The following is a 26,082-nucleotide window of genomic DNA, read 5'->3' as shown; positions in this document are numbered from 1 at the left end:
GGTCTAGAGTGAGCAAATCTTGTGTAAGTGCCCCAGGGGATCCTGAAAGGAGTATGACATGCTCCTTGCTCTCAAAAAAAATGTATAAATTACTCTCACGTCATAAACACCAAGAGGTACTATAGTATGTACAAGGGAGACATTGATTCAGGAGAAGGAGACATTGACTCAGTCTGGGGCCATCCATGAAGGCTTCTTGGAAGAGAAGATAGTTGTGGATCTGGCAGGTAGGTAAGAAAGAAGTGAGGAACTTCCCAGGAAAGGTACAGGGTTAGGAGAGTGGAGGGAGCATTTCAGAGTGGGGAAGAGGTTGGTATGAGTGGGGTACAGAGTATGCATGGACCCAGAGGGGAAGGTCATGGGAGAGACGCACAAAGGAAATTAGGGTCAGATGTGGAGATTTGCAGGTGGATCTGAGGAAGCTGGGACATGATCTCCAGGCAGTGGGGAGTCAAGGCATCTTCTAAGCCTGTGTTTGAGAACAGTCAGTGCAGTAAAAGACTGAAGTAGAGACTGAGGACAGGGAGATGAGCTGTAGCATTGTCTCTAAAGAGGCCAAGGAGCACCGCTCGCCCCAGAGCAATGGCTTTGGGAAGGGTGAACCTCCAGACATATTGAGCTTGGCATTTGCCAAGATTCTGGTTTGTCTGGAATAGAAACGGATTCAAATTAGATTAGCAAATTAGCAGAATGTTCTGGATCATATAATTGAGAGTTCTAGGGCAATTTCGGACATGGCTGGATCCATGGCCTCATTCCCTCTATCTCTCGGCTGTCCTTGGTATTAGATGTATTCTCAGGTGACCTCTCCTGCGTGGTGGCACTGTGGCACCTGCAGTTCCCAGCCTATCCTTTCAGCAACGCTTGCAGCAAGAACTCCCCCAACAGTTCCAACAGAAGTCACCGAACTGAATGTATTGGCCTGGTCTGAGTCATGTGCTCATTCCTTAATTACAACCCAGAGCTGGGGGCATGGGATTTTCTGTGGGGCCAGCCCAGTGTTACAGCTCCAATCCCACAGTGGGGTCAACCATCCCCATCCCAAGCACAAGTGTGATGAATATGCTGCTGTTACCAGAAGAAAGGGGACTGGGGGCCACATGGGCAAAAATGCAGCTGTCCCCCCAAAGTACTGACTTTGTGCTGAGTCATTTACACATCTCATGTCATCCTCTCAACCACTCTGAGGTAGAAACTGTTATCTCCCACCGCCTAGGAAGAAAACAAGGTGTACACTAACTTATCCTCCCTCCTCACCCTTCCATCACTTTCTCTGTTCTGCGCTTCTGGAATCTCTTAGGGAGGCAAAGTGAAGCCACTAAAAGGCAGTACGAGCATCACAGCTAAGAACCTGAGAACTAAAGGACATGATCACAAAGATCAAATCACAATTCTCTAGGCAGAGAGATTCCCAAACTGCATTTAAATCAGGAAGCCCATGCAGTGGTTACAGACCCTGGCCACTTAGTTGTTAGATGGGAGGCCAGCCTCCATGAGGCAGGGGAGAGGCTTGTTCCTTGCCTCACTCCTGTCCATGAATAAGGCAGCTGAGAATCGTGGTCGATCCGCGGGTAGGAGAATGCAGTGTGTGAATCTCTAGGCATGGGAGTGTAACTGGTGCAAAGGTGGCCATTCCAGAGCATTCATTGCAGACAAACTTAGTAAAGACCACAGCTTCCCACTCTTAGGAAGGCGCTGAATAAGAGGATGAAGGGGCATTTGTCAGTCAGGGAAGAGGGCGTAAAGGGCGTTTCCTGCATAGAGCACAGGATGTGCAAAAGCACTGAGGTAGGCCTAGAGTGACAAGTCTTCATGATGATGAAATTCCCTGAGATCCCAAAATAACTTTATCAGAGAAAGACAAGCCACTGTGGAAATGACTCCCTTTGGCATCAGCAGCAGACCAGAGGCTCAAGGTTCCTCAGGTGACTCTGCTTCCCCAGTCGTCATTGTTAGGAATTAAATCCCAACTCAATGGTAGAGAGCCACCCAGGCCACTTCTGCAAGGGGCCATTTCTGCCCTTCCAAGCCATTTGCAGGGTTAAAGTTCTTGGACCTGGTAACAGCAAGTGGCAGGCATAAATTAGCATTTCCTGTTTGGGAGGCAGTGCACGTGACACACAGGAGAGGGGAACCGGGCAGGAGCTAACGGAACCAGGAGAGCTTAACGGTGGCCCAGATTCTACTTGGGGTCTGACAAAGGCACTCTGGGTGAATGGGGACATTTTAGAAATGCTGACATTCCCAGGGGACTGGCCCAACCCAGGATAGAAAGCAATTTTAGATGCTCTGGCTACTATTTTTGGAGCCTGAATCACATTAATTCACTGCTGCTCCAAATGGTGCACAGCCAGGGAGACCTTCAGGGAGCCCAAGGGCTGTTTCCCAGCCCAGCACTGGTGCAGCCTGCCCAGAATCTGCAGGGCGGTGCCCACTCCTTCCTGCTCCGGGTCACTCTGCGTTTCCTATTCGTGTACCAGTGCACAGCGTCCAAAGCCCCCAACATCTTCTCCAAAGAGAATCCTTCATATGAGGGGATGAACCCCTATCTTAGGATGTGACTTGGGGCTATTTCAGGAATATTGTGCAGCTTGGACTCTCACTAAATCTGGAGTTAGAAGAAGAGGGACCCAGGCAAGAGATATCCAGAAACGTCCCTGGCCTTCCCTCCTCAGACTTGGCTGAATCTGAGTCAGGCAGGGAGCCGACACTGTGCAGGGAGCAGTCACTTTTCTGTTGAGCTTCAATTCCCTTTCATGTGCCTGTCAGCAGCACAGAAGCCACAAGACTTCTCTGGGGAAGGGGCAACATGTGATGCTTTTATTGGGCCAGGTTGCCAGGTCTGGATGGGATGGAAGGAGGGTGGAACAGAATGTGTTCTGGGAAGTTTCCAGCTGAAAGCCCAGAGGAGTGGTGCTGGTGTGCTTGTAATAGGTCACATTCCTCTCTGTTTCCAAAGCCAGTCCCTCCCGATGAGGGGGAAAGAGTACTGGGAAGCGCTGGAGTGAGGGATGAATCCTGTCCTTCAGCCTCATTTTATAGAGACTTCAGGGTGAGAACTGAAGGGTGTCACCCCCATTTGTGCCCATACTTGTAAAAACCTGTTTATTTGAATGTCTTTGCTAGCAGAACTCTAAATGCCTCAGATGAGGAATGGCGCTCCCTACAAAAATGATTCTACCTTTGGGAATGTTGTTCATCTTGAGTGTGGTGTTGGGTGTGTGTTGCATCTGTGCACTTCTGGAGCATCTTGAATTACTGCATCCCAGCTCTCGCTGTCTGTGCTTACTTGCAAATTGCCTGCTTACTGCTATGTCTCTTACCTCTGGGCTCAGTGCCCTGGTCTACCTGGTTTACTACTGCACAGAGCTTGGCAGTAGTAAACCAGGTGCTCTGTAAATATTTGGCAAGTGCTCTGTAAATATTTGTTAAACGGAAGCACAGATGAGTAATCTGCACATTCATCCCAGTGAGTCTGTCTTTCTTTTGGGGTGTAGTCTTGTCTCCATGTCTCTGTCTGTCTCTCTGAGCCCATGTCCCTGTCCCTTCATCTCTATTTCTCTTAGTCTTATTGTTGCCTCCTCCTTCATTTCTCCTCACACGAGCCCATCCTAGACACATAATCTACCTCTTTTCCTCAACCTGTTTTCTTACATTATGTACACTCAGCAATTTCAGAGATGGAAGGCACGTTATAAATCATCAAGCTTAATTTCTAATGTTTATGTTTGAGGAAGCTATGCCCAGAGAGGTCACAAGGCACTAAGGACCAAAGCTAGCTTCCTTCTGTTTTTTTTTAATGGAAGTTAGAAAAGCTTTTAAAAGCTTTGTTAAAATATAATCCACATGCCATATGATTCACCTACTTAAAGTGTACAATTCAATGGATTTTAGTATATTCAGAGAGTTGTGCAGCCATCACGGCTATCTAATTCCAGAATATTTTTATCATCCAAAAAGAAACCCCATAGTTATTAACAGCCACGTCTCATTTCCCCATCCTCTCAGCCCTAAGCAACCATTAACTTACTTTCCGTCTCTATAGCTTTCTCTATTACAGGCATTTTATATAAATAAAATAATATGTGTGGTCTTTTGTGACTGGCTTCTTTCACTTACCATAATATTGTCAAGTTCATCCTTTCATTCATTTTAAGTTTCATACTTCAGCATGAAACTTAAAACTTATATCATTACTTCATTCCTTTTTTTTTTGAGACAGAGTTTCACTCCATCACCCAGGCTGGAGTACAAGTGGCATGATCTCAGCTCACTGCAACCTTCGCCTCCTGGGTTAAAGCAATTCTCGTGCCTCAGCCTCCTGAGTAGCTGGAATTACAGGCGCGTGGCACCAAGCCCAGCTAATTTTTGTATTTTTAGTAGAGACGGGGTTTTACCATGTTGGCCAGGCTGGTCTCAAACTCCTGACCTCAAGTGATTCGCCCATCTCAGCCCCCCAAAGTGCTGGGATTACAAGTGTGAGCCACCGTGCCTGGCTCTTCATTCCTTTTTATGACTGAATAGATTCTTTTGTATGAATATACCACATTTTATTCATCCATTAATTACTTTATGGACATTTAGTTTGTTTCCATGTTTTGGCTATTATAAATAGTGCTGCTATGAACATTGTGTACGTGTTTTTATGTGGATATGCATTTTCATTTCTCTTGGGTACATATCTAGAAGAATTGGTATATCATGCAGTAATCCTATGTTTAACCTTTTGAGGAACTGCTAACCTGTTTTCCAAAGCGGTTACACCATTTTACATTTCTACCAGCAATATATAAGGGTTCTAGTTTCTTCACATCCTAGTCAACACTTACTGTTACTTGTCTTTTTTATTTTAGCCACCTTAATGGGTATAAAGTGGTATCTCATTGCTGTTTTGATTTGTGTTTCCCTGATGGTTGATGATGTTGAACATCTGTTCATGTGCTTATTGGTCATTTGCATATATTCTTTGGAGATATATGTATTCAAATATTTTGCCCATTTTAAAATTGTATTACTTGTCTTTTTATTATTGTGTTATAAGAGTTCTTTATTCAAGTCCTTTATTAGATATGCTATTTGCAAATTTTTTTCTATTCTGTGGGTTGTCATTTTATTTTCTTGATAGCATCACTTTCAATACAGAATTTTTTTATTGTGATGAAGTCCAATTTATTTACTTTTTATTTTGTTGCCTGCACTTACGGTGTTATATCTAAGAAGGCATTGTCTAACCCAAGGACACCAAGATTTACTCACACGCTTTCACCTAAGAATTCTATAATTATAGCTCTCCCATTTAGATGTTTTGAGTTAATTTTTGTGTATAATATAGGAAGGGGTCCAACTTTACTCTTTTACATGTGGTTATCCAGTTGTTCCAGAATCATTTGTTGAAAAGAATATTCTTTCCCCATCGAATTGTCTTGGCATCCTTGTTGAAATCAATTAACTATAAATGTAAGGGCTTACTTATGAACTCTCAAGTCTGTTGCATTGATGTGTATGTCTCTTCTTGTATAGTGTAGAGTATCATACTATATTACGATAGTTTTATAGTAAGTTTTGCAAATGGGATGTGTAGATAATTTTTTTCTTCTTTTTAAAGTTTGTTTTGATTATTGTTGCTTCCTTGTGTTTCCATCTGAAATTGGAATGAGATGGCATTCCAACAATTTAGGGCTTTAATTTCTTTCAAAAATATTTCATGTCTCTCAGAGTAAAAGTTTTGCGTTTATTTTGCTAAGTATATTGCTGGGATTTGTTGTTGTTGTTGTTTGTTTGTTGTTGTTGTTTTTAAGACAGAGTCTCACCCTGTCACCCAGGCTGGAGTGCAGTGGTGTGAACTTGGCTCACTGAAACCTCCACCTCCTGGGTTCAAGCGATTCTCATGCCTCAGCCTCCTGAGTAGCTGGTACTACAGGTGCGCGCCACCATGCCCTGCTAATTTTTGTATTTTTAGTTTAGATGAGGTTTTGCCATCATGGCCAAGCTGGTCTCAAACTCCTGGCCTCAGGTGATCCACCCACCTCAGCCTCCCAAAGTGCTGGTATTACAGGTGTGAGCTACCACACCCGGCTAGCCGTTGGGTGTATTCCTAAGTATTTATGTTTTTGATGCTATTGTGAATAGAATTGCTTTATTAATTTCGTTTTTTGATTGTTCATTGCTAGTGTATAGGAATATAATTGATTGTACTTAGCAATCATATATCCTGCGGCCTTGCTGAACTCATTTATTAGTCCTAATGGTTTTTTAGTGGATTCCTCAGGATTTTGCATATATAAGATCATATCACCTGCAAATAGAGATAATTTTACTTCTTCAAAGGTAGAATTCTTGGGACCTAGTCTAGAGAATTTTTATTTCATTAGAAAGGTTCTGAAAGGAGTTTTGTGGTTGGCCTGGAAAAATACTAAAGCAATTATTCTCCAAAATATATTGATCCCTATTTCAAAGATTAAATGTTTGAAACAGACTTGAATTTAAATCTGATATGGCTGAGAGATTCTATCAATAGCTATATCAGTTTGTCAGAGCTACTGTATTAAAATATCACAAGCCAAGTGGCTTAAACAACGGAAATTTGTTTTCTAACAGTTCTAAGGAAGTCCCAGATCAAGGTATCAGCAGGTCTGGTTTCTTCTGCAGCCTCTCTCCTTGCTTATAGATGGCCACCTTCTCTCTGTGTCCTCATATGGTCTTTCTTCTGTATAGGCACATCCTTGGTGCCTCTACATCCAAATTTCCTCTTCTTATAAGGACACCAGTCAGATTGGATTAGGGTCTATTCTAATGGCCTCATTTAAACTTAATTACCTCTTAAAGGCCCTGTCTCCAAATACAGTCACATTATTATGTACTGGGGGTTAGGATTTTGACATAAGAACTAGGAGGAGTATTGGGGGGCACAGTTAAGCCCATAACAATAGCCTTCTTGGTTTTCCTTTGAGAGATCTGATTTCTGGTTAGTTGCAACTAGTGAAAACAGAATTTGTTAAATAACCGATTCACCATGACCACCAAATGACAGTGACCTATGGCCAGAATTAGAAAGCACTGCCTATTTTCACTAAGCTAAAGGATCCTTGTGCATGGTTCTGCATGATCCTAGAACTCGTTTTAGTTAAGGACCACTCTAAAGCCACATCAGGGAGGGTGGATGACCAGCCATTAGACTCAGACATGTACATAACACCTAGAATTTGATTTACACTACCGGCTTTAAAGTACTTCCAGATCCTGTTGCGTAAACAGTATGGTGACATAGTTGTATGAGGAGTCCCTCTGTGAAGTGAGCTTTATAAAGTTCTAAAATGCAAAATCTCACTCTAATTTTGTTCTCTGTTGGACTAAGGGTTAGTTTTGGAAGCTCAAGTTGTAGCTACTCCTTGCTCTGAAATTCTTGCAAAAGCCAAAAACAAGGTGCTGCTGATCTCAATTGGTTATGTCAGTAGGAACTGAAAAACAAGATTCCCATCCCTGTGATCCAGACTGAGCAGTCATCCCACCTCAGCTAGTGCAGCTATCTATCTCCCTCTTTCCTCTGCTCTCATTTTCAGCATTTATTTTTAACTCTCTTGGCCTCTGAGTGTTTTCATTGCCATCTGGCCACAAGCCCTTTTAGGAAGCAGGCAGTTATAAATCACCTGCTGGGAAATCAATAAAAGTCAGTTCAATCCGCAGTTACACCGATTTGCCCCCAGATAACCAGGATCCTGCAGGCTTAGTATTTTATCCCATGGGGGTGTCTGCAAGGAGGGTGAAGGGTAAGCGGGGGAACTACTTTCTGAAAGAGAGGGTGGACTGCTGCTCCCAAAGGCTCAAGGAAGGGATGGACTTTGGCTTTCATCCATGTGCTTTTCATCTGGCCTCAGGGGAGAGCTGAGTGTTTCCACTTCATCCAGCACAGAGTTTTCCACACCATGGCATTTTCTTATCTTCTGAAGATCTTCTTCAGGGCTACAGCATCTTCTTTAAGCCTCAAGAAAAGGCAGTAGAAATGAGTCGCTGTATTTGCTGGGGAGGACAGGGAATGTGCTACTGCAGCATGGAAGAGGGAAGACTCTATCAAGCTGCCTGTTGCCAGGCCACTGTTTTCACTCACCATGAGTTGGTTCATCCCCCTGGCTAGAACCCCAGGGAGTCAAATCTGAAAGTTGTTATACAGAAGCTGAAAGCTAGGCCCAGAGAGGTGGGTGACTGGCCCAAGGTCACAGAGTAGTTTCATAACCAGCTCACAAAGAAATGGTCTCACTTCTTGGAAATCCTAGTTCTCTTCTTAAAAGGAGCTTTTGTCAGGAATGCAAATTCATGGGTAGTTGAAACTAAACAAAATATAAATCTCCAGAGAAAAAATACCAATCCATTAGTTCATTTATTAAAAATGGGTCCACCAAATTGCCCCCGTAAGGACCATGGGGACCATTAGACCATCCATTTGTACACTCTTGGATAATGGGAATATACTAACCTTTGAAGGAGTTCTTCCTCCCCTCTCTATCAGGGGAAATATTACAGCTGCAAAGCACAGAGTGCTGGGTTTTGGGTGGTGGGAGGCAGTGAGATTGTGGGACGCTGAAGCAGGAGGGAGGCAGCCTCAGAGCCAGGTCTGCTGGCACTTACCCCATCTTCCCATCAGGGCTTTCAGGAGATGTGTGCATTTAAACTGGGTTAAAGAATTATTCACTTCAATTCAACATATACCAAGCCCTAATTATACACCAAATGTTAGAGATACAAAGATGAGAAAGACTTAGTTTTAAAGGATGAACAGGAGTCTGCCATAAAGATCCTTGAGTGTCTCTCAGACAAATGGGGGAGACCAAACTAAAAACAAATAATTGCAATTATGTTAGAGCAGGGTTGGCTAACTTTTCTGAAAAAAGGCAGCTAGTAAATATTTTGGCTTTGTAAGTCAGAGTGTCTGCCTCAGCTACTCAATTGCCCTCATAGCATGAAAACAGCCAAAGACAATATACAAACGAATGGTTGTGCTGTATTTTGATAAAAATTTATTTACGAAAACCATTAGTTGGTCCGATTTGGCCCAAAGGCCATAGTTTGTTGAACTCTGTGTTAGAGGAATGCCATCATAATATAGGAATAATAATAATAAAAGTTACCATTCTGTTAGTTATTTTGTGCTAGACACTGTATATCTAATTTACATATATTTACATACTTTTCAAATTTGAATATTTTTCATAATAATTTGTGAGGACATTGAAATTCAAGAGCCAAAGTCATAGAGCTAGAAAGTGGCAAATAGAAGGTTAAAGTCTGTGTTTCCAACTAAACAATTTAAAACGCTAAAAGGAAATGAGGCAGAGGGTTTAATCTGGTGAGAATCATGAGGTGGCTTCTGAAGTATGAGTAGGGTCTTTCATGGAGACAGATGGGGGGATGGCCTTCTAGGCAGAGGGAGTGACACTGAGGTTTGATAGGACGTGGAATATTCTGGAAAGTGAGCATTAGGTGAAGCTGGGGTGCAGGATACCTTGGTGTTAGTGGCTGGAGAAAAAACAGAGAGGTTTGGCAGTCTCAGAGCAGAAAGTTTTGCATGAGTGCCCAGGAACCTGGACTTCATCTGTGGACCAGGGCTTCTCCAGCTCTGGTCTTTGGATCAGATTCCCCTTAGGGGCTTTTAGCTATACAGATTCCCGGGCCCTATTCCCAGATATTCTGATTCAGTCGATCTGGGAAGGGCATAGGAATCTTCATTTTACCAAGCACCTCAGATGCTTCTAGTAAGCAGCCAGACTTGGGAGTCGCACACAGAAAGCCACTGCAATGTTTGACTTGAGGGAGGCCTGTGACCACAGCTATGTTTTAGAATTCCAGCTGTGTGGAAGATGGATTACTTCATAGGAGAACCACCCTCCACCCACCCCAGGAGTCGATTTTCTGGTTATCAGCTTTTTTCATCTGGACATGTAGAATGAACAGGGCTGCAGGATGGCTAGATTTTTATGAGTAGGCAATTGGGAGGTAACTGAGGCAGTAAGAGGATATCAGGAAAGCATTGAGTAGCTGCTCCCTCCCTCCTGTCCCGGGGCCCCTGCCCAACTTGGGCCTTCCAGTGCTGACCTGCAGGCTGAGCAGAGCAGAGCTGCTGCTTCCAACCAGTCCCAACCACAAAGCCTGCCAGCCATACCCCAGCCAGCATTCCAGCCCAGGGCCCTAGAGGGCCTTTGCTTTTCCCAAACTCGGCCAACCCTAGAGGAAGGGCCCTGTGTAGGGGATCCAGAAGATCAGAGGAAAAGAGATGAAAGGCCAAGAGAACAATGTCCCAGGCTTTGGGGCTTCTGGATCCAGGGTGACTCCAAATTAGGTGCTTTAAAAAAAAAAAAACACTTCTGTTCTATAAATGTAAGTTGTCATATTAAAAATATCTACATTCCTCTACATTCTATCATAGCATTAATGAAAAAATCATTTTATAACTAGGAAATACCAGCTGTGGGCACAGGAAAGAGGGGTACCTAGGCTGATGTAAGGAGCCTGGGGGCCACCCTGGGAAACTGTTCCCCAGGGTGCAGGAGCTCCACTCAGGCCTTGGTAATGTTGCTAATGTGATCCAAGAAAACCCTGCCAAAACCCAGTGATTTCCCAGTGCCTATGCTCCCTGTGGAACCTGGGCCAGGAAGGGGGTCTGCTCACCTGCCTGCCCACTCACAGCCCAGATCAACTCCTGCAAAACTGCTGAGACATCTCCCGGCAGTCCCTGGCCTTAACCTGCCCTCAGAGCTCTCTTTACTCAGTCTTTTCTAAAAACAAGAAAATGCTTCATGAGAATGACTCAGCGTAACCCCTTGGATAAACTCTATGCTATTTACCAGTTATCTTAAGCAGAGATATTGTACATGTAACAAACTGCAGGTTAACAGAGAACATATGTAAATCTGATTGTTAGGGATGATACCTTCTCCACAATGACAAACTGGTGAAGCCTTAGCCAGAAAAACCTCTTCTGGTCCTGTGTCAGCATTTCATTTTTGGTTGAAGTAGTTGCTGCTGCTGTCGCCTGGCTCTGCATTGACCTAGAAGCCTTCATTATGGAATACTGAGCAGAACCCTGGGCTTGGAGTCAGGCTCCCCTGGGCTCAAACACTGTTTATATTACTTAGTAATTGTGATGTCTGAAACAAATTACTTCACCTTTCTGAGCTTCAATTTTCTCACCTGTAAGATGGGAATAATCGTACCATGCAGGGCTGTTGTAAGGACTGGATAAGATAAAGGATGTAAAGAGTCAGGTAGAGCACCTGGTACAATAAATGTCAGTTTCTCTCCTGCTAATGCCTCGGAATCACTCCCAGACCATCCCCACCTCTCCATGGTGGAAAAATTTCTCCCCTGGGGAGAAATTCTCTATGGTTACTTCCAATCTCATATCATTAGGCAGTCACAGTTGCACATGCCCACTTAAGCAGTAGGACCTTGAAATACATGTGCCTCCAATCACCAAAGCTTGCTGTTGGGAGAGCCATTCCCAGGCTCTACCCTTCCGGCTTCTACCCACTCCTGCCATTGCATATCACTGTTCGCCATAGTCTGTTGTCAATTTGGGTCTAAAGACTCAGCTAATGCAGCTGTTTGCATACGTCTGGATAACCAAGGGACTGCTCACTTTTACTTTATCACGTGTCTTCTTGTGCACACACCCACCATCCTGCAGTTCAGCTCAGAGTCTATTGGTGAAAAAAAGACCCTGGCCAAGATCCACGGCTGCTCCCACCCTGCTGCTGGCCTCAGTGGGCAAAGTGTGAGCTTCCTTCCTGTCCTGCACATGGGAGTCCCCACCCTAAACTCTGGTGCTGGAGTTCCAAGCAGAGGGCTATGAGCCTGTTCACACAGCCAATCATTGTCCAGGTCTTGGGGTCTGCTCTTCTGGGGAGGGTTGAGAGTGAGAGCCTATCCAGCTCTGAGCTGAGGGATAGGTAGGTGGAGTGGTCACCCCCAGGAAGTAATGATGTTTGAAAATCATTTGAAGGTTGAAATTTGACTCAACAAACACATCTTGGTGTGTACCAGTCTATCTTCTAGGCAGGAACATGGAGGTTGGTCAAACCGAGTCACTCCTCTGGAGCCTGAAGAGTTTAGATGTGTGTATCAGTAAAAAGAAGTGGGGACAGGCATCCTGGAGAGGTGGGAGAAGGTTCTATGTTTGGGCTGGGGTTTCTGGCCAGATGCTGGGCCCATCAATGGTAGGAGGGAATGCAGAAAGAGGAACAGGTTCTGAGGAAAAGGGCATGGTGATATTCTAAGTTAAGGAATAACTTAGGGTAAGCTCATCAACTCTAGATCTGAGTTCCCAGCTTAAACTCTCAGGTAAGCAGCAGAGTAGAGAGGTGAGAGAAGACTTTGGTGCCAAGAAAGACCCCACAGGCAGCATTATAAAGGATAGGCTGTTTGCACCAGTTGGAACTCTTTATTGCAAGTGCCAAAAAAGCTTGTACAAGCCAGCGTAAGAAAAAAGGGGTATTCATTGGTTCTCAAAACAGAAAAGGCTGGGGATATCAGGCACGGCTTGATCAGGATCTGAGAAGGTAGCCTCAGGACCTAGTTTCTTTCTGGCTCTTAGCTGTGCTCTGTCTCACATTGATTCCATCCTTAGACAAGTTCTTCTTCATCATCTTAAGAGGGATTCTGTTTTCACCCTCTGGAACTCAAGGTTGCACTTAAGGATGGCTTTCCCAGGATGTCCAGTAGAGTCTTCTTGTATCTCATTGGTTCTTGTCAGCTCACATGTTCACCCTCCAGCCAATCACTGTGATCAGGGGGATGTGATGGCTGCTTCCAGCCCTGGGATGCCAGGAAGGCCCCTAACTTCCTACTGTGTGACTGCTTTCAATAGGCAACATGGATTTGAACTCATGGGGCATAAAGCAGGGCTCAGGCTGGCAAGTTAGCCCAGCCTTTACTATAGAGATGGAGAGACTGAGGCCTGAATGGTGAAGGAACTCATTCCTACACAGGCAGTTAGCATGGCAGTCTGCTCTTCACTCCCCAGAAGGCCCTGTCCCTGAACCCCCATCTCAATCCTGCTGTAGCTTTCTGTAGCACGCTTTACACCAGACTTTGCCCAGCAGCCCAGCCCAAGGTTATTGGGCCTATTTCCACGGCTTTGGAGAACCGGGATTCCCAGAGTAGAGATGAACAGGAGGCGGGGACCTGAGCTGGGGTGCTCCATCCCAGCAGGGAAGAACACTCTCTCCTGCTGGTCTTAGATGATCACAGTCGCAGCTGCTTCCTATCTACCCCAGGGGATGCCGTGAGAAGGACTTCCAGTTCCTTGGAGAGGGGCTGCATCTCAGCTGGTGTTGTTCTTGTTGGCTGTGCTGGCCCTGAGGAAGAGCTGGGATCTAGAATGATCAAGAGCCCTGCCCTGTCAAAAAACATCTCCTAATACCCTTGTTCTGTCTTTGCTAAGATTAGAGAAGCATAGGAATAAGCTCTCTCTAAGAAAGAGCCAAATATCCCATTTTGGGCAGAGGAGACCCAGTGTTTAATCCTGACTCCACCTTCTGACTGTGTGACCTAGAGCGAGTCACTTTGCTTGTCTAAGGCTCCGTTTCTTCATCTGTAAAATGGAGAAGTAATTCCTTTCTCACAGACCTGAGATAGTTCAAGAGCTAGCATATCTACATTGTGCTGGGTGTGTAGTAGGCCATGTGAAAAGTGAGGCTTGATTCCTAGAGTCCTTGCTTTCAAAAGAAGAGATCCACCAGGTATTGAGAACTTTCTCTGTACCTGTGTTATGTTCCCAGCACAAAAGAAAGCTATCTGCCCTCAGGCTTTGCAAATGAGATACAGAAACCACTGCTTGGCAGATTGGGATAGCCACACAGTGCTGTCATAGACCAGAGAGAATATAGCTTCCAGGAGAGGTCAGGGAAGCCTTCCTGGAGGAGGTGGCCTTGGAGGACACACTCCAGAGCCCCAGTGCCCAGCACAGTACCTGACACATAGGAAGCACTCAACAAACTTTTCTAGAATGGGTGAATGATTTAGGCAGGCACCATGGAGGCCATCTTTTCCTTGTGACTTTCCCAAACCAGTTCCTACATATATTCCTATATTCCTATATGTATTCCTACAGGTTCCTAATAGATCCTGATGACCTCTTCCTAGAAGAAAACTGAGAAGGGAAGGGGAGAGGAAGAAGTAGGAGGAACTGAATGAGAGAGGCACACTGTGAACTGGGTGTTAATTTTCTTTTCTTTTTTTTGCTTATTTATTTATTTATTGGGCTGTGGTGTTGCCAAGTCAAGGAAGTTTTATTTTTATTTGGAACAAAGTTTCTAAAGACTCCAAGGCAATAAGGTGCCTCTTCTGGTTCCTGGTGGTCTAGATGGCCCTTGACAGATCTCTGGGCCTGGACAAAACACCAGCTTGCCTTTATACATCCTTGCCCCCATCCTAAGAAAGGGCATCTTCAGGTTCAGAGGCCAGGAGATCCAAGGAAGAGGCCATTGGCTCAGATTCAGCCCACATGTTGGCTTCTGAAAGAGCCAAGGCCATCAAGGCCTAGTGCGATCCCATCAAGTGGGTGCAATGCCTCCTGCCTTCTACCTGAAAAAAAACAATGCCTCCCGCCTTCTACCTGAAAAAAAACAATGCCTCCCGCCTTCTACCTTCCCAGAGGCCTGCTTCATGGGAATGGGCAACCCCAGGTGCTGGATTGCCAGGACCCCTAATACCAGAGTCTGTGCCTTTGCCAGAGCAGGAATCAAGCCGTGAGTCCCAGTCTGGGTTTAAAGGCAATGACCACCTTGCAAAGCCTCCTGGCTCTGCTCTGTCAGGAAGGAGATGGTTCCAGAGTACCACGGCAGCAGACAAGAGGGCGCTGCCTCATTTGAACACACATAACCAGCTGTTTGAGGAAATGCTTTGGTCAGCATTCCAAGCGGAGCCAGAGGGGCTGGTAGGGCTGCTCTGTGGTCTTCTGTTAGGCTTAGGTTAAAGCTAGAAGAGCCATTGATAAGTTAATCTGAAAACTCACTTTGCAAATTACTCTTGGATGGTAGGACAGAAGCATGAAGGTGTCAGAGAAGGAGGCCCTGCCCTTTTGTGAGGTTTTAGTTGTAGAATACTGTGGGAGAAATTTGCACATCTGTGTGGCAGAGAAGACATGAAACCCAGGTACATCATCGAGAGAAAAACTTGGCCGTTAACCTGGGGAAGCTCAATGAGAATGAGGGCAGGCAAGGCCACCCACCTACTTATATAGCAACCCAGATGATGACTAAGTTTTGTATTTTTAGTAGAGATGGGGTTTCACGATGTTGGCCAGGCTGGTCTTGAACTCCTGACTTCAAGTGATCCACCCGCCTTGGTCTCCCAAAGTGCTGGGATTACAGGCATGGGCAACTGCACCCAGTCTATGTAAAACTTTCTTATCTGCTTTTTAGAAATATGGTGTCATTCATTTATTAATTCAATAAACATTTAGTGAATGGCTATTCTGTGTTTGACCCTGTACTGGAGGCAGGTCATAAAAATATGATTATAAGAATATTCATAAAGCTATGAATAAGGCAGAGTCCCTGCTCTTGAGGTGTTCAAATTCTAGTTGGGTTGAGTTCTGTGCAAAGTACCCGGGAGGATAGGGCAGTAGGCTGAATACTCCCCCCTCCCCAAGATGTCTACATCCTAACCCAGGAACCTATGAAGATGTTACCTTAAATGGCAAAAGGGCCTTTGCAGATATGATTAAATTGAGAATACTTAGATGGAGATTACCCTGGATTAACTCAGTGGGTTCAATGTAATCATGAGTTCTTATAAGGAGGCAGGACAGTGAAAGTCAGAGGAGAAGGAAATGTGAAGGGGGAAGCAGAGATCAGAGGGGAGAAAAGATGCCAGCAACTCTGCTGGCTTTGAGGATGGAGAAAAAGGAGTCACCAGCCAACGAATGTAGGCAGCCTCTAAAGCTGGAAATGGCAGGAAATGGACTCTCCCCTAGAGCCTCCCGAAGAAGCACAGGCCTGCCGATGCTTAGACTTTAGCCTGCTGAGATGGATTTTGAACTTCTGACCTCAAGAATTGTAAGATAATGAATTTGTGCAGTTTTAAGCCACCAAATATGTGGAAACTTGGTACCGATGCAGTAGGAAACTACTACAGGAAGGGAGTAACTTTTCCTGAGGTGAAGAGGAGGAACGGGTTTATGAAGGAGGAGATACGTGAACTGGGTCTTGGAGGACAAGTAGGAACCCATAAGGTATAGAAAGAGGACAGAAGGCAGCCCAAGTATAAGGAGGAGGATGTATGCAAAGGGTGTAAAAAAGCAGGGCATGTTTGGAGGTTGGCTTTTGGTCCATTATGGTTGGGGCATAAGGTGTATGAAGAGTGAAGCAGAGGGGACCAGCCTCGAGACAGGGGCTAGGAGCTTGACTGAGAACTGGCCCCATGGTAAAAGGGAATCAATCCTCAAAGAGTTTATGAAGGGGAAGGATGATCCAATTTATGTTTCAGACAGACTGTTCTGGTATCATTATGGAGGGTCATTGGAAGGGACCAGGCCAGAGGTAAGGAGACAAATGAGGCTGCTGCAGTGACTCAGGTCACACAGAGCCATGGGCAGGGGTGGCGGGGATGGGAGGAAGGGCATTTCTGAACTAGGATTCACAGGACTCAGAGTCATCTAATTGAATGTGGAGGGTGACAGAAATGAAGCAGTCATGGTGACTTCTAGGTTTGTAGCTTGAGTGCCATTCTCTAGGGCACAGGAGGAGTGGGCTGGGGAGGGAAAGAAACAGTGAGCTCTGTCAGGGATGTGGTGAGTGTAAGGGATTCGTGATCCACTTGGGAAAAGTTGTCCAAAGACAATTGGCAATGAAATCTCCATAACTATGCTATCTTGGGGTGATATTAAAGTCATCTGTGTTCCTTCTGCACCCTGGTAGGAGCAAGAATCAGGGAGCCTGGGGCTGAGTGGCTCAGTGGTGTTCTGGCAATGTTTCACGGCCAGCTCTCTGGGGGAAAAAAGGCCCTGATATGTATGTAGCATTTGCCAGTTTCCATGGTATAGATACTCCCACTATGAACCAATGGCAAACTACTAACTTGACCTCACTGATCATGGAACTGAGAAGAGATGGGCAGTAGCAAATCATTATATAGTGTTTCCACCATGCAGAGACAATAGAAATAAATCTTCCTAAGACCATAGATAATAGTAAAATGTAGTAAAATAATTAAAAAGCAGTTATTTTGAGTATTTATCTCCTTTTTGTTTAATGTAAGTTCATGTAATTTATTTTTTAGTAATGTCTGTGTTTAACGACCACTTCACAAAATTATTGAGAATTACATTAGACTCTTATGAGCTGGAACAAGCAGGCTCCTGTGCACCACTGAAGAGATTCCTCCAAAGTACAAGTTAGAAGGGCCCAGAAATCCACCTACTTCTCAGGCTTAGTGACTCTCTAAAGTCACCCATGTTGGGAGGCAGAGCCAAGCCTAGGGCCCAGGAGACAGTTCCTCATCCTCCATGTCTTCCTGGAGACCCCTCAGTGCCCTGCCCTTTATGGGATCTCACAGACCCGGAATGCCGTGTGGTTCTTGACTTCAGGATGATGACTCATGGCGCTCTGGAGTAAGTGACTCAGGGAAGAGGCTGCTGAGCAGCCTGGAACAAACAGAACTGGGCAAGATTTATATCTGCTAGGCGGTAAATGGGAGGCTCAGACACTTTGCTGCTATTCTCGGTGCCTTTGAACTGCCTCCGATTGAGCAATTGCACATATTTTGAAGAAGAAAAAATTTTTTCAAGTGGACCTATTTTTAAAAAAAGAATTCCTGAAGTGAACAAGCTGGAAAGGAAACCTGGGGAGATATTTAGGCTTATTTCCTGTCACTGGTCTGAGCAGGTGCTGGCTCCTTCCCAGGGCACCCCCAGCCAACAAAGCCTATACGAGATCCACAGGAACGGAGAGCAGGGCTGGAGAAAATCGGGCCCTGAGAAGGTTTCCCACAGAGGTGCAAACCCCAGGAGTGTCGGGGTGCTCGGGGCCAGCCTCCTGAAACATGACTTTGTTTAGGGGACGCAGTCTTGGGGGAAGTGACTTCCACTTCCTCATCCTCCCTTTTCTGTTGCCACCGAGGCTTTCTCCCTGCATCTCTGTCCCTCACCATTCCTGCTCCCCAACAATTCCCTTCAATCTAGATCCACTTTCAGGAGAGAATCCTGGGGCTTCCACCACACACTGGGGGTGGCTGTACCCCCTTCAGTCACTCACTTACCCACTTGTTCAGCACAGCACAAATACCTACTTGGCCAGACACTGTGGCTGGCCCTCTTCCAGGAGGGTTTCCACGCTAGGCCTTATGTCTCACCTGTGGAATGAAAACCTCTGTTTTTGGGGAGTCATCATGAGCACAGGGATAGTGGAAAGAACTGGGCTTTGAAACCAGACCAACCTGGGACTGAGCACAGCGCAGACCTGGGACTGAGCACAGCACAGATCTGGGGCAACCACAGGACAGACCTGGGGTAACCACAGCACAGACCTGGGACTGAGCACAGCACAGACATGGGGCGAGCACGGCACAGACCTGGGACTGACCACAGCACAGACCTGGGACCGAGCACAGCACAGACATGGGGTAAGCCCAGCACAGACCTGGGACTGTCCACAACAAAGACCAGGACTGAGTCTGTTTTACTTGCAGGAGACAAATCTGGGAGCTCTGAGCCACCTAGGATGAACACCAGAGTCTCTCTGAGCCTTGGCTTCGTTTTGTTGATGCAGTGCATGCTTAGAGAACTCAGCTGCCCTGTTTGGAGAATGGCGAGGGCACTGAGTGGACTCTATGTACAAGCATCTTTCATGTATTTCCTGATTTAATCATTACAACAACGCTAAAAGGTGGGTGCTATTACCTCCATTTTCAAATGAGGAAACTGAGGCCAGGGGAGATTTATCCAGCAAGGGAGAGGCAGAGGAAGGATTAGAATGGAATCTGCCAAGCAACAAAGCCCTGTGAGCAGGCCAAGGTTAGGAAGCAGGATGGGGCTTTCCTGAGGCAGGCTTCCCATCCGGCTCACTTGTGGAGGTGTGGAACCCAGCTCTGCAGTTGGCCAGGCCCAGGGGACCCCCAGAGGCACCTCTCAGCACTTTCAGCAGATCTCCTGCGGGAACATCCTTTCTCCCGTGAGAGTGACCATGAGAGCATGAGAGCAAGAACAATGACGAGTCACTGCCAAATGACGCCTGCTTTCACAGCACAGACACAATGGCTTACCATTTACTATGAGCAAAACCGTCAAAATGAAAAGTCAGAAAGCTGCCACATGCAGCCAGGCTCGGGGTGTGGGGGCTCTGGGGCCTTCTCTGACTCTGCCCCTCACTCACAGGTGTGGCCTTGGTCATGTGCCTGCCCCTCTCTGGTCCTTGGTTCCCCATTGGTAAAAATGGGTGCAAGGGTAAGACTGGTGCGTTCTCAGTGGCCCCTCCGTCACCCTCTGGATTTGCAGAAGGGCTAAGAGAGCTCCATGTGCAGTCACCCCCAACAAATCCCCCCATCAGTTGTTCATCTAGAGATAGACCCGTGGTATTAATAGCAACCTAATCTCTTTCACATTCTTTGTGCTGCTAAAATGAAAGCAAAAATTCAAAGCTGGAAGAACAAAAAAACTCCCTTCTGAGAATACTGAGTCACTCCAGAAAGGTCAGTGGAGGCTAGGTTAACCCATTGTTTCCCGAAAGGGCTTCTTGGCTCTTCCCTCAATGCTCAAAGATTCACAGAGAGAATCTGAGAGCCGCTCAGCTTACAGGCTGTGCTCCTGGAATACTGTGGTTTCAGAGAGGAGTTTGGTCTCTTCTAGGCAGGTCGCGAGGCTCTGGGAGAGGCATCTTTGGGGCCATGATGAGAGGCTGCTGCTGCCTGCTGAGAACAGGCTTGGCCCTGCAAGGAAGGGGAGCATCAGACCCAGATTCGGTGAATTCTCAGCACTGCCATTCATGAGCGATGACATTGGGCAAGTCTCTGGGCCTCTGTTTCCTCATCTGTAACATGGGTCTGACTTTAATGTTAATAATAATAGTACTTACTCTCCCCATCTCACAGCGTTGCTGAGAGCACTGAAGGAGATAGTCTCTGTAAATTCTGTTCCTGAACGCTGCATCCCGATGATGGCTCTGTACTTTCTGGGATACAGTAAGGTCTTTGAAGCCTACAAGGCAGGGCTGGCCTCCGCTTCCCCCACCTGCTGCTACCACCTACCAGAGGACATGCAGGCTCAACTGTAGGCCACTCTTTAGCCCTCATAAGACCCCTGGCCCGACAACCGAAGTGTAGGTCCTGTTTCCTCCGCTCTGCCTCCCACCATCCTTAGCCTCACCGGGAGTACTCACTCCAGCCCTCCCCTTGGCTACTTACTAGCTGTGTGATCTTGAGCAGGTTGCGGAAACTCTCTGAGCCCTAGATCCTTAATATATTAAATGGAAATAATAAAACCTATCTCATGGGGGTTAAAGAAAATAGCACTTGAAATACATCTAGCATAGTGCCCGATGCTCAGTAGGCGACTTAGAAGTAGCTGAAGAATGAAAGCATGAAGAAAAGCATATTAGTTTGTTTTCTTTCATGAGCAGGGGCAGATAAAATATTTAAATATGGTTTAGGAACTCCTAGCGTCTTCAGTTGCACAAATTATTGGATAGTTATCCCAGCAGAGTCTCTTGGAAAATTTGCACCAGATACAAGGGTAGCTGAACGAGTCAAGTTGTTTCCGTTTCTGCACCTCAGTTTCCTGGCCTGTAAAATGGGCCAGGTTCTAGCTAGGCACTAGCTGGAGGCAGAATGAGTAGAGTCGTAAGAGCTGATTAGCTCTTGGCACTGGCCCACCTAACCCTTTCCTAACCAGACTGGAGAGGCAGCAAGAAGGGCCCTGAAAATGGGTTAAAGAAGGAACAGCTTGGAGACCAAACACTACTAAATATTTTTTCCTTTTATGGGCTGGTGCTCTAGATCAGCACTTCCTGGAGATTATATTCTAAACTTTGCTGTGATGGATATGAGGTCCGTGTGCCCACAAGCTGCAGCAGAACCTAGATGTCATCCTGGGGGAGGGACTCTGCTTTTACCTTGCTATTTTAAGCAGTGAGTTTATAATAATGGATGGGAGAGACAGCAAACAGGGCAGGAGCAGCGTGGGAATGGCCCCAGCAGGCAGGGCTGCTGGGGCTCCCCCTGAGGAATCTGGGGTTCCATCTTGTCAAGAGTGGGGCCTCAGCCAGCATCCACTCTACTTTTGTGTTGTGGCAGCTGACATCTGACTTCATTCATTTGTTCTATTTTGCTTTCTGTCACAGGGCCTGACTTAAGTTCTTTTTGGCACAGAGGGAGGGGGAGGAAAGAAAGTGGAGGGTTAGAAAATGAGGTATTTCTCATGAGACTTCAGACCATAATCCCAGAATCCTGGGATGCAATCGTCAGGTCTTTAAGTTTGTTGTAGCTAAAAAGAGTCCAGGATTTCAGGGACTCCCAGAGTTAGAAAAGGCCCCTGAAGTGGTTAGGAATCCTGTGACCCTTGTCCCAGGCTTTACCAGAACCCTCCAAGGAATGGGGAGCTCACTACCTTAAAGAACAGCCTGTTTCATCTTCAGGTGGTTCCAACCACTAGAAGGTCATCCCTTGCCTTATCTGACCTTCCAGTCATTAGTTATGACATCTATTCTTTGGGGACAGTAGAACCACATGAATGCTTTCCAAACATCTGAGAAGACATTTGTATTTCTCCCTGCACTTCCTCTTCTCCGGGCTAAGGTTCTCTAGTTCTTTAAACACAAATTCTTGTTCTCCTTGCTTCCTGCTTCCCAGTTTCAAAACATGTCCCAATTTGTCTAAATCCTTCTTAATAGGCAGAGCACAATATACTTTGTGTAGATTAAGACAAAAGAAAAGTAGAATAGTCACCTCCCATGTTTTAGAAACCATACCCCTGTTAAGACAGTCTGGACCTGTACATACATCACACATAATTTTAAAAGGTTTCCTAGGAGATGTAGTCAACTTCCTTTAGTAGAATCAGGGTTTGTGGCTACTCTTTTGCTACCCTCAACCCCTGTTACCAAATACTTTACCCAGCACCACTGATGCCACTGCTGCTGAAATCCAAGTAAAGATGATAGAAATTCATCACAGAGCTCACCTTTGGGTGAACCTGATGCTCAGTTTATTCATACAGTAAGAATTTGGCATGGAAGACACAGACAGCAAGCCCTGGCCCCGTAGTTCTCATTCCCAAGAGTCAGGTGAAGTCTGTCCGGTATGGCTTCTCCCCATCCTGTCTTATCTTCCCCACTAGACACCCAGCTAATCTGTTCCAAGAAATTCCACTTAGCATTTGTGTTCATGGCTCAGCTCAAACATTTCTAATGTGAAATATTTGCTAAAATCATGTCCCACCATCCCAATTTCCACAGTTAGGTAACCCTTTTCTGGGGTCTTGCAACTTCTCACTTTCAAAATATTTACCCCATTATACTGTTCTCCAGCATCTCCTACCACTGGACTCTGTTCCTTGAGGGCCAAGATTATCTTTGTGTCACCAGCCCCTTGCGCGGGCCTGGTAGAGTAGGTGTAAAGTTTTGGCAGTGAAAGAATCAATGACTCTATGCATGGTCTACTTGAGATTTCTTGAGGTGACCAGTAGGGGTCACCCTAATTGTTCCAGAGCTGTGTGGGCTAACTTGTTCATTGCTGAGAAAGACAGCAGTCAAGATGGTGGTCACCTTGACCAATCCTGGGGCTAAAAGTCCCTAGTTCTTTAAACATAAATCAACAATTATTCTTTGCTGAATCTTTTGGGTACCTAGGATGAATCTGACACCTTGCCTAGCTCAAGGAGCTCAGTCCCAGAGTCTAGAGGTATGTGTGTTGGCTGTGGGGGTGTGGGGGGTCTGTCAGAGCTGGGCTGATGGCAGCTCAGGCCTTTTCTGCAGCACTCTGACTCTAGGGCCTTTCCGAGCCCTTTCTGAAGGACAGGAAGAACACCAAGTATTATGGGAGGTGGCAGGGCTTTCTGGCTCTTCCTCCTACAGCCTCCCGCAGTCAGCAGTACTTTCCAGAGGACCTGGAACACAGTTGGTGCTCAGTAAATGACAGTGTCCTTCATCTCCACCCCCACCCACCGCATCCCATCAGCCAAAGGTCACCTCACTATGTTATCTGCATGGTGGTCTTAATCTACTGTCCAGTGGAGCAGCTCCTTCGGGGAATCTCTGAAAGTTGCAGAACCAGGCCAGTTGTTAGTTCTATAGATTTCTGAAGGTATTGCCCACCCCACTAATAGAAGAAGGAGGGAGTTTAAGGATGGAGAGAGGCCAGGCAGAGCCCTTGGAGCTTCGGCCAAGCTTCCTGGGCTGCAGACCCCCGTGCAGGTGGCCTCTGTGGGAACCTACTCTGAACTGAGTGTGTTTCATCCTTGGAGCATCCTGCTCGAGAGGCATTCTTATCTCTGTTTTGACAAGAAAACCAGGACTCAGAGCTGAAGCCAACTTTCGAAGGCCACATAGCCAATGAGTGGCAAAGTGAGGACTCACGTTGAAATATCTGGTTCCAAAGCCTGTGTTCTTTCTACATTGCTATCCTGCCTTTCCCTGTGGAAATGTGGCATTGCTAGTCTCCTCTTCTAAGAGGAAGCAGAGGAGCTAGACCCATTGGCTCAGGTCTGTTGGCAGGATCATACTCCTAGGCATCTTGACAGACAAGAAGCATGAAAGAGTAGTGGAGCATGTTTTCAGTTACAAGGAACAAAAACCCAACACAAAGTGATTTCAACACCAAGAGGCTTAATTGTTCATGTAACCAGCTAGTCCAGAAAGTGTTCAGGCTTCAGGCACACTTTAATCAGGGCTCCAGTTCTGTTTCTCTGCAGGTCCCTTAGCTCTGCCCTCCGCTGTGTGTGTCAGTTAGATTCTGTCTGGCTTTCCTCATGGAAGTAAAATGGTGTCCGTAGCACCAGGTCTCATATCTTCACACTCCACCACTCAGAGCAGGAGAAAGCATCTGGTCCCAGAACACTACTGTAAGCTCATCGATGTAGGCTGGGTCCATTGTCTATCCCTGAGCCAGTCACTGTGGGAGGTAGATGAGATTATGCTGATTGCAGTCCAAATCAGCACTGGGACCCCAGTGCCCCCAGGCTGCTGCACCATGGGGAGGGGATAGCCTGGCTTCTGGGAGTCAATCTAAGGTTGCCAGGGGTGGGCACAGAGCACACGGAATTCACCCTGCCTGAGACCTCAGGTTTTAGCAGGGCTGGTGTAGTCCCTGTGAGGGCTGAACTCAAATGAGAGAGCCTGTGCTGAGGGTCAGAAGAGCATGAGGGGAGGTGTCAGGGAGGAAGTCAGGAAATGGCACCCCTTACTCCCCATCCACATGGCTGAGGAACACTGTGTGGTATAGCGGAAAAAGCCCCAGCCTCAAAATCAGGAAGATCTGGGTTCAAATTATAGGTTTTCTGTATGATTTGGGGCAAGTGACTTTCATTCTCTGGGGCAGTTCTCTCATCTGTAAAATGGGAATATTAATGCCTACATCAGAGGTCATCTTGAGGATTCAATTAGATGATGGTGATGCTCCTAGGACAGGGCCTGGCACCCAGTAGGTGCTCAGTAAGTGGTAAACAACTGCCAATCTGATCTCAATGGAGTATCTTCCATTAGCTACAGCTTTGAGGAGTTTGAAGCACTTTTCTCCCTTCTGGGATAGCTGTGTTTACTGTAAAGACCAAATTAGATGCAAAATCTCTAAGGTCACCTCTGACTTTGTAAACAAAGCCAGAGAGCTGGAGGAAATGAAATTCCAAATGCCCTCGCCTAGCCTGGTTTGACCTCCGGTGTTGATGCAAACTCAAGCCGGCTCTCACTGTGGCTTGTGGCTCCGGGAAATGGAACCCAGCTTGGGACAGGGATGGGAATGGATTTGACTTGTCCTCTTGGCGTCTCCCCAGCCTGTGGAGCCCAGGCCTCTTGGAGCATCTTTGGGGCTGACGCGGCGGAGGTTCCGGGCACACGTGGCCACTCCCAGCAGGAGGCTGCCATGCCCCACATTCCCGAGGACGAGGAGCCCCCCGGAGAGCCACAGGCAGCCCAGAGCCCTGCCGGCCAAGTAAGTGCCCCCTCCCTGCCCTCAGCTAGCCTGGCTGGGGGCCAAGCCAAGCACCCTGGGCTGAGGCCACAGCTTTTAGGCTGGCCAGAGGGTTTGCTGACAGCTCATGTAGGTTGCAGTGGGTACCTGGAGAAGGTGTGTGGCTTCCATACTGGGGAATCAATTACTCTGAGTTGGTTTGAATTGACCGAGGCCCCAAATATTCTGGATATAGAACCAACCATCTAGGCTGTGTCTGACTGAGGCCTCAGAAGTCAAACCACAAACCATGCAGGCTCCCTCTGAAACCGGAGAAGGTCTTAGATGAGAACCATTAGCACTGAGAACCTCTTATGTCAGGTGAGTGGGCACGAGAAAAGGCCACTTAAAGTGAATCCACTTAAAATGGAGATCAAAATTGTATAGTAAATAGCAAAAAAGGTTTTCAGTGAAATTTTATTATAGAAAGGAAATGATGAAAGCAGGTTAATTTAAAGAGACATTGAGATTTTTATTGTACAAATGAGGCGTTCAAAACAAGCTATTTTTAGCTATACAGATTACAAAATATAGGTTATGTGCTAATTTTCAGATTGAAGAAAGAATAAAATGTTGATTTTGGTGTGGGTATATTTATTCTCAGCAAAATGATCTGTTCACATAGTAACTCGCTCTTCACATTTTACTTTACAGCACCTAATTAAGAGTCTCCGTCTGTTTAATGCTTAAGGGCTTCATCCATTTTCCCAAGGATCTCTTTCAGTCCCTCGATATTCAAATTATTCCCTTTTGAAGAACCTATTTGAGCATCATCCTCATCGTATTTTCTTCACTTAATTGATAAGCTCTATCTGATCTCCTTGGTCAAAGACCTTGCATGTAAAATTCTCCATCACTGTTTTCTTTGACTTCAGGAACTTTGCAGTTCATTTGCATTGAAATGGTATTGTCCTGTTATATCAGACAGTCGTCCAAACT

At 46.1% G+C, this 26,082-nt stretch overlaps 1 protein-coding gene across 14 annotated transcripts in view; it reads left to right on the top strand.

The window, feature by feature from the left end:
• The window catches only part of MRVI1 (murine retrovirus integration site 1 homolog), a 124,004-nt gene that overhangs the window by 16,334 nt on the left and 81,588 nt on the right, over positions 1–26,082 (top strand). For 8 of the 14 annotated variants that reach the window (XM_030794749.1, XM_030794757.1, XM_030794747.1 and 5 more), the window contains one exon: positions 24,968–25,125. The exons of the other annotated variants lie outside the window; for them this stretch is intronic. In XM_030794749.1, the coding sequence (XP_030650609.1) occupies positions 24,968–25,125 (158 nt within the window). Of the gene's footprint in view, positions 1–24,967; positions 25,126–26,082 lie in introns of those variants that run through there. 14 annotated transcript variants of the gene reach the window in all.

This window comes from Nomascus leucogenys, chromosome 15 (assembly GCF_006542625.1).
Source record: "Nomascus leucogenys isolate Asia chromosome 15, Asia_NLE_v1, whole genome shotgun sequence".
NCBI classification, from domain to species: Eukaryota; Metazoa; Chordata; class Mammalia; order Primates; family Hylobatidae; genus Nomascus; species Nomascus leucogenys.
This window is presented reverse-complemented; position numbering and strand designations above follow the sequence as displayed.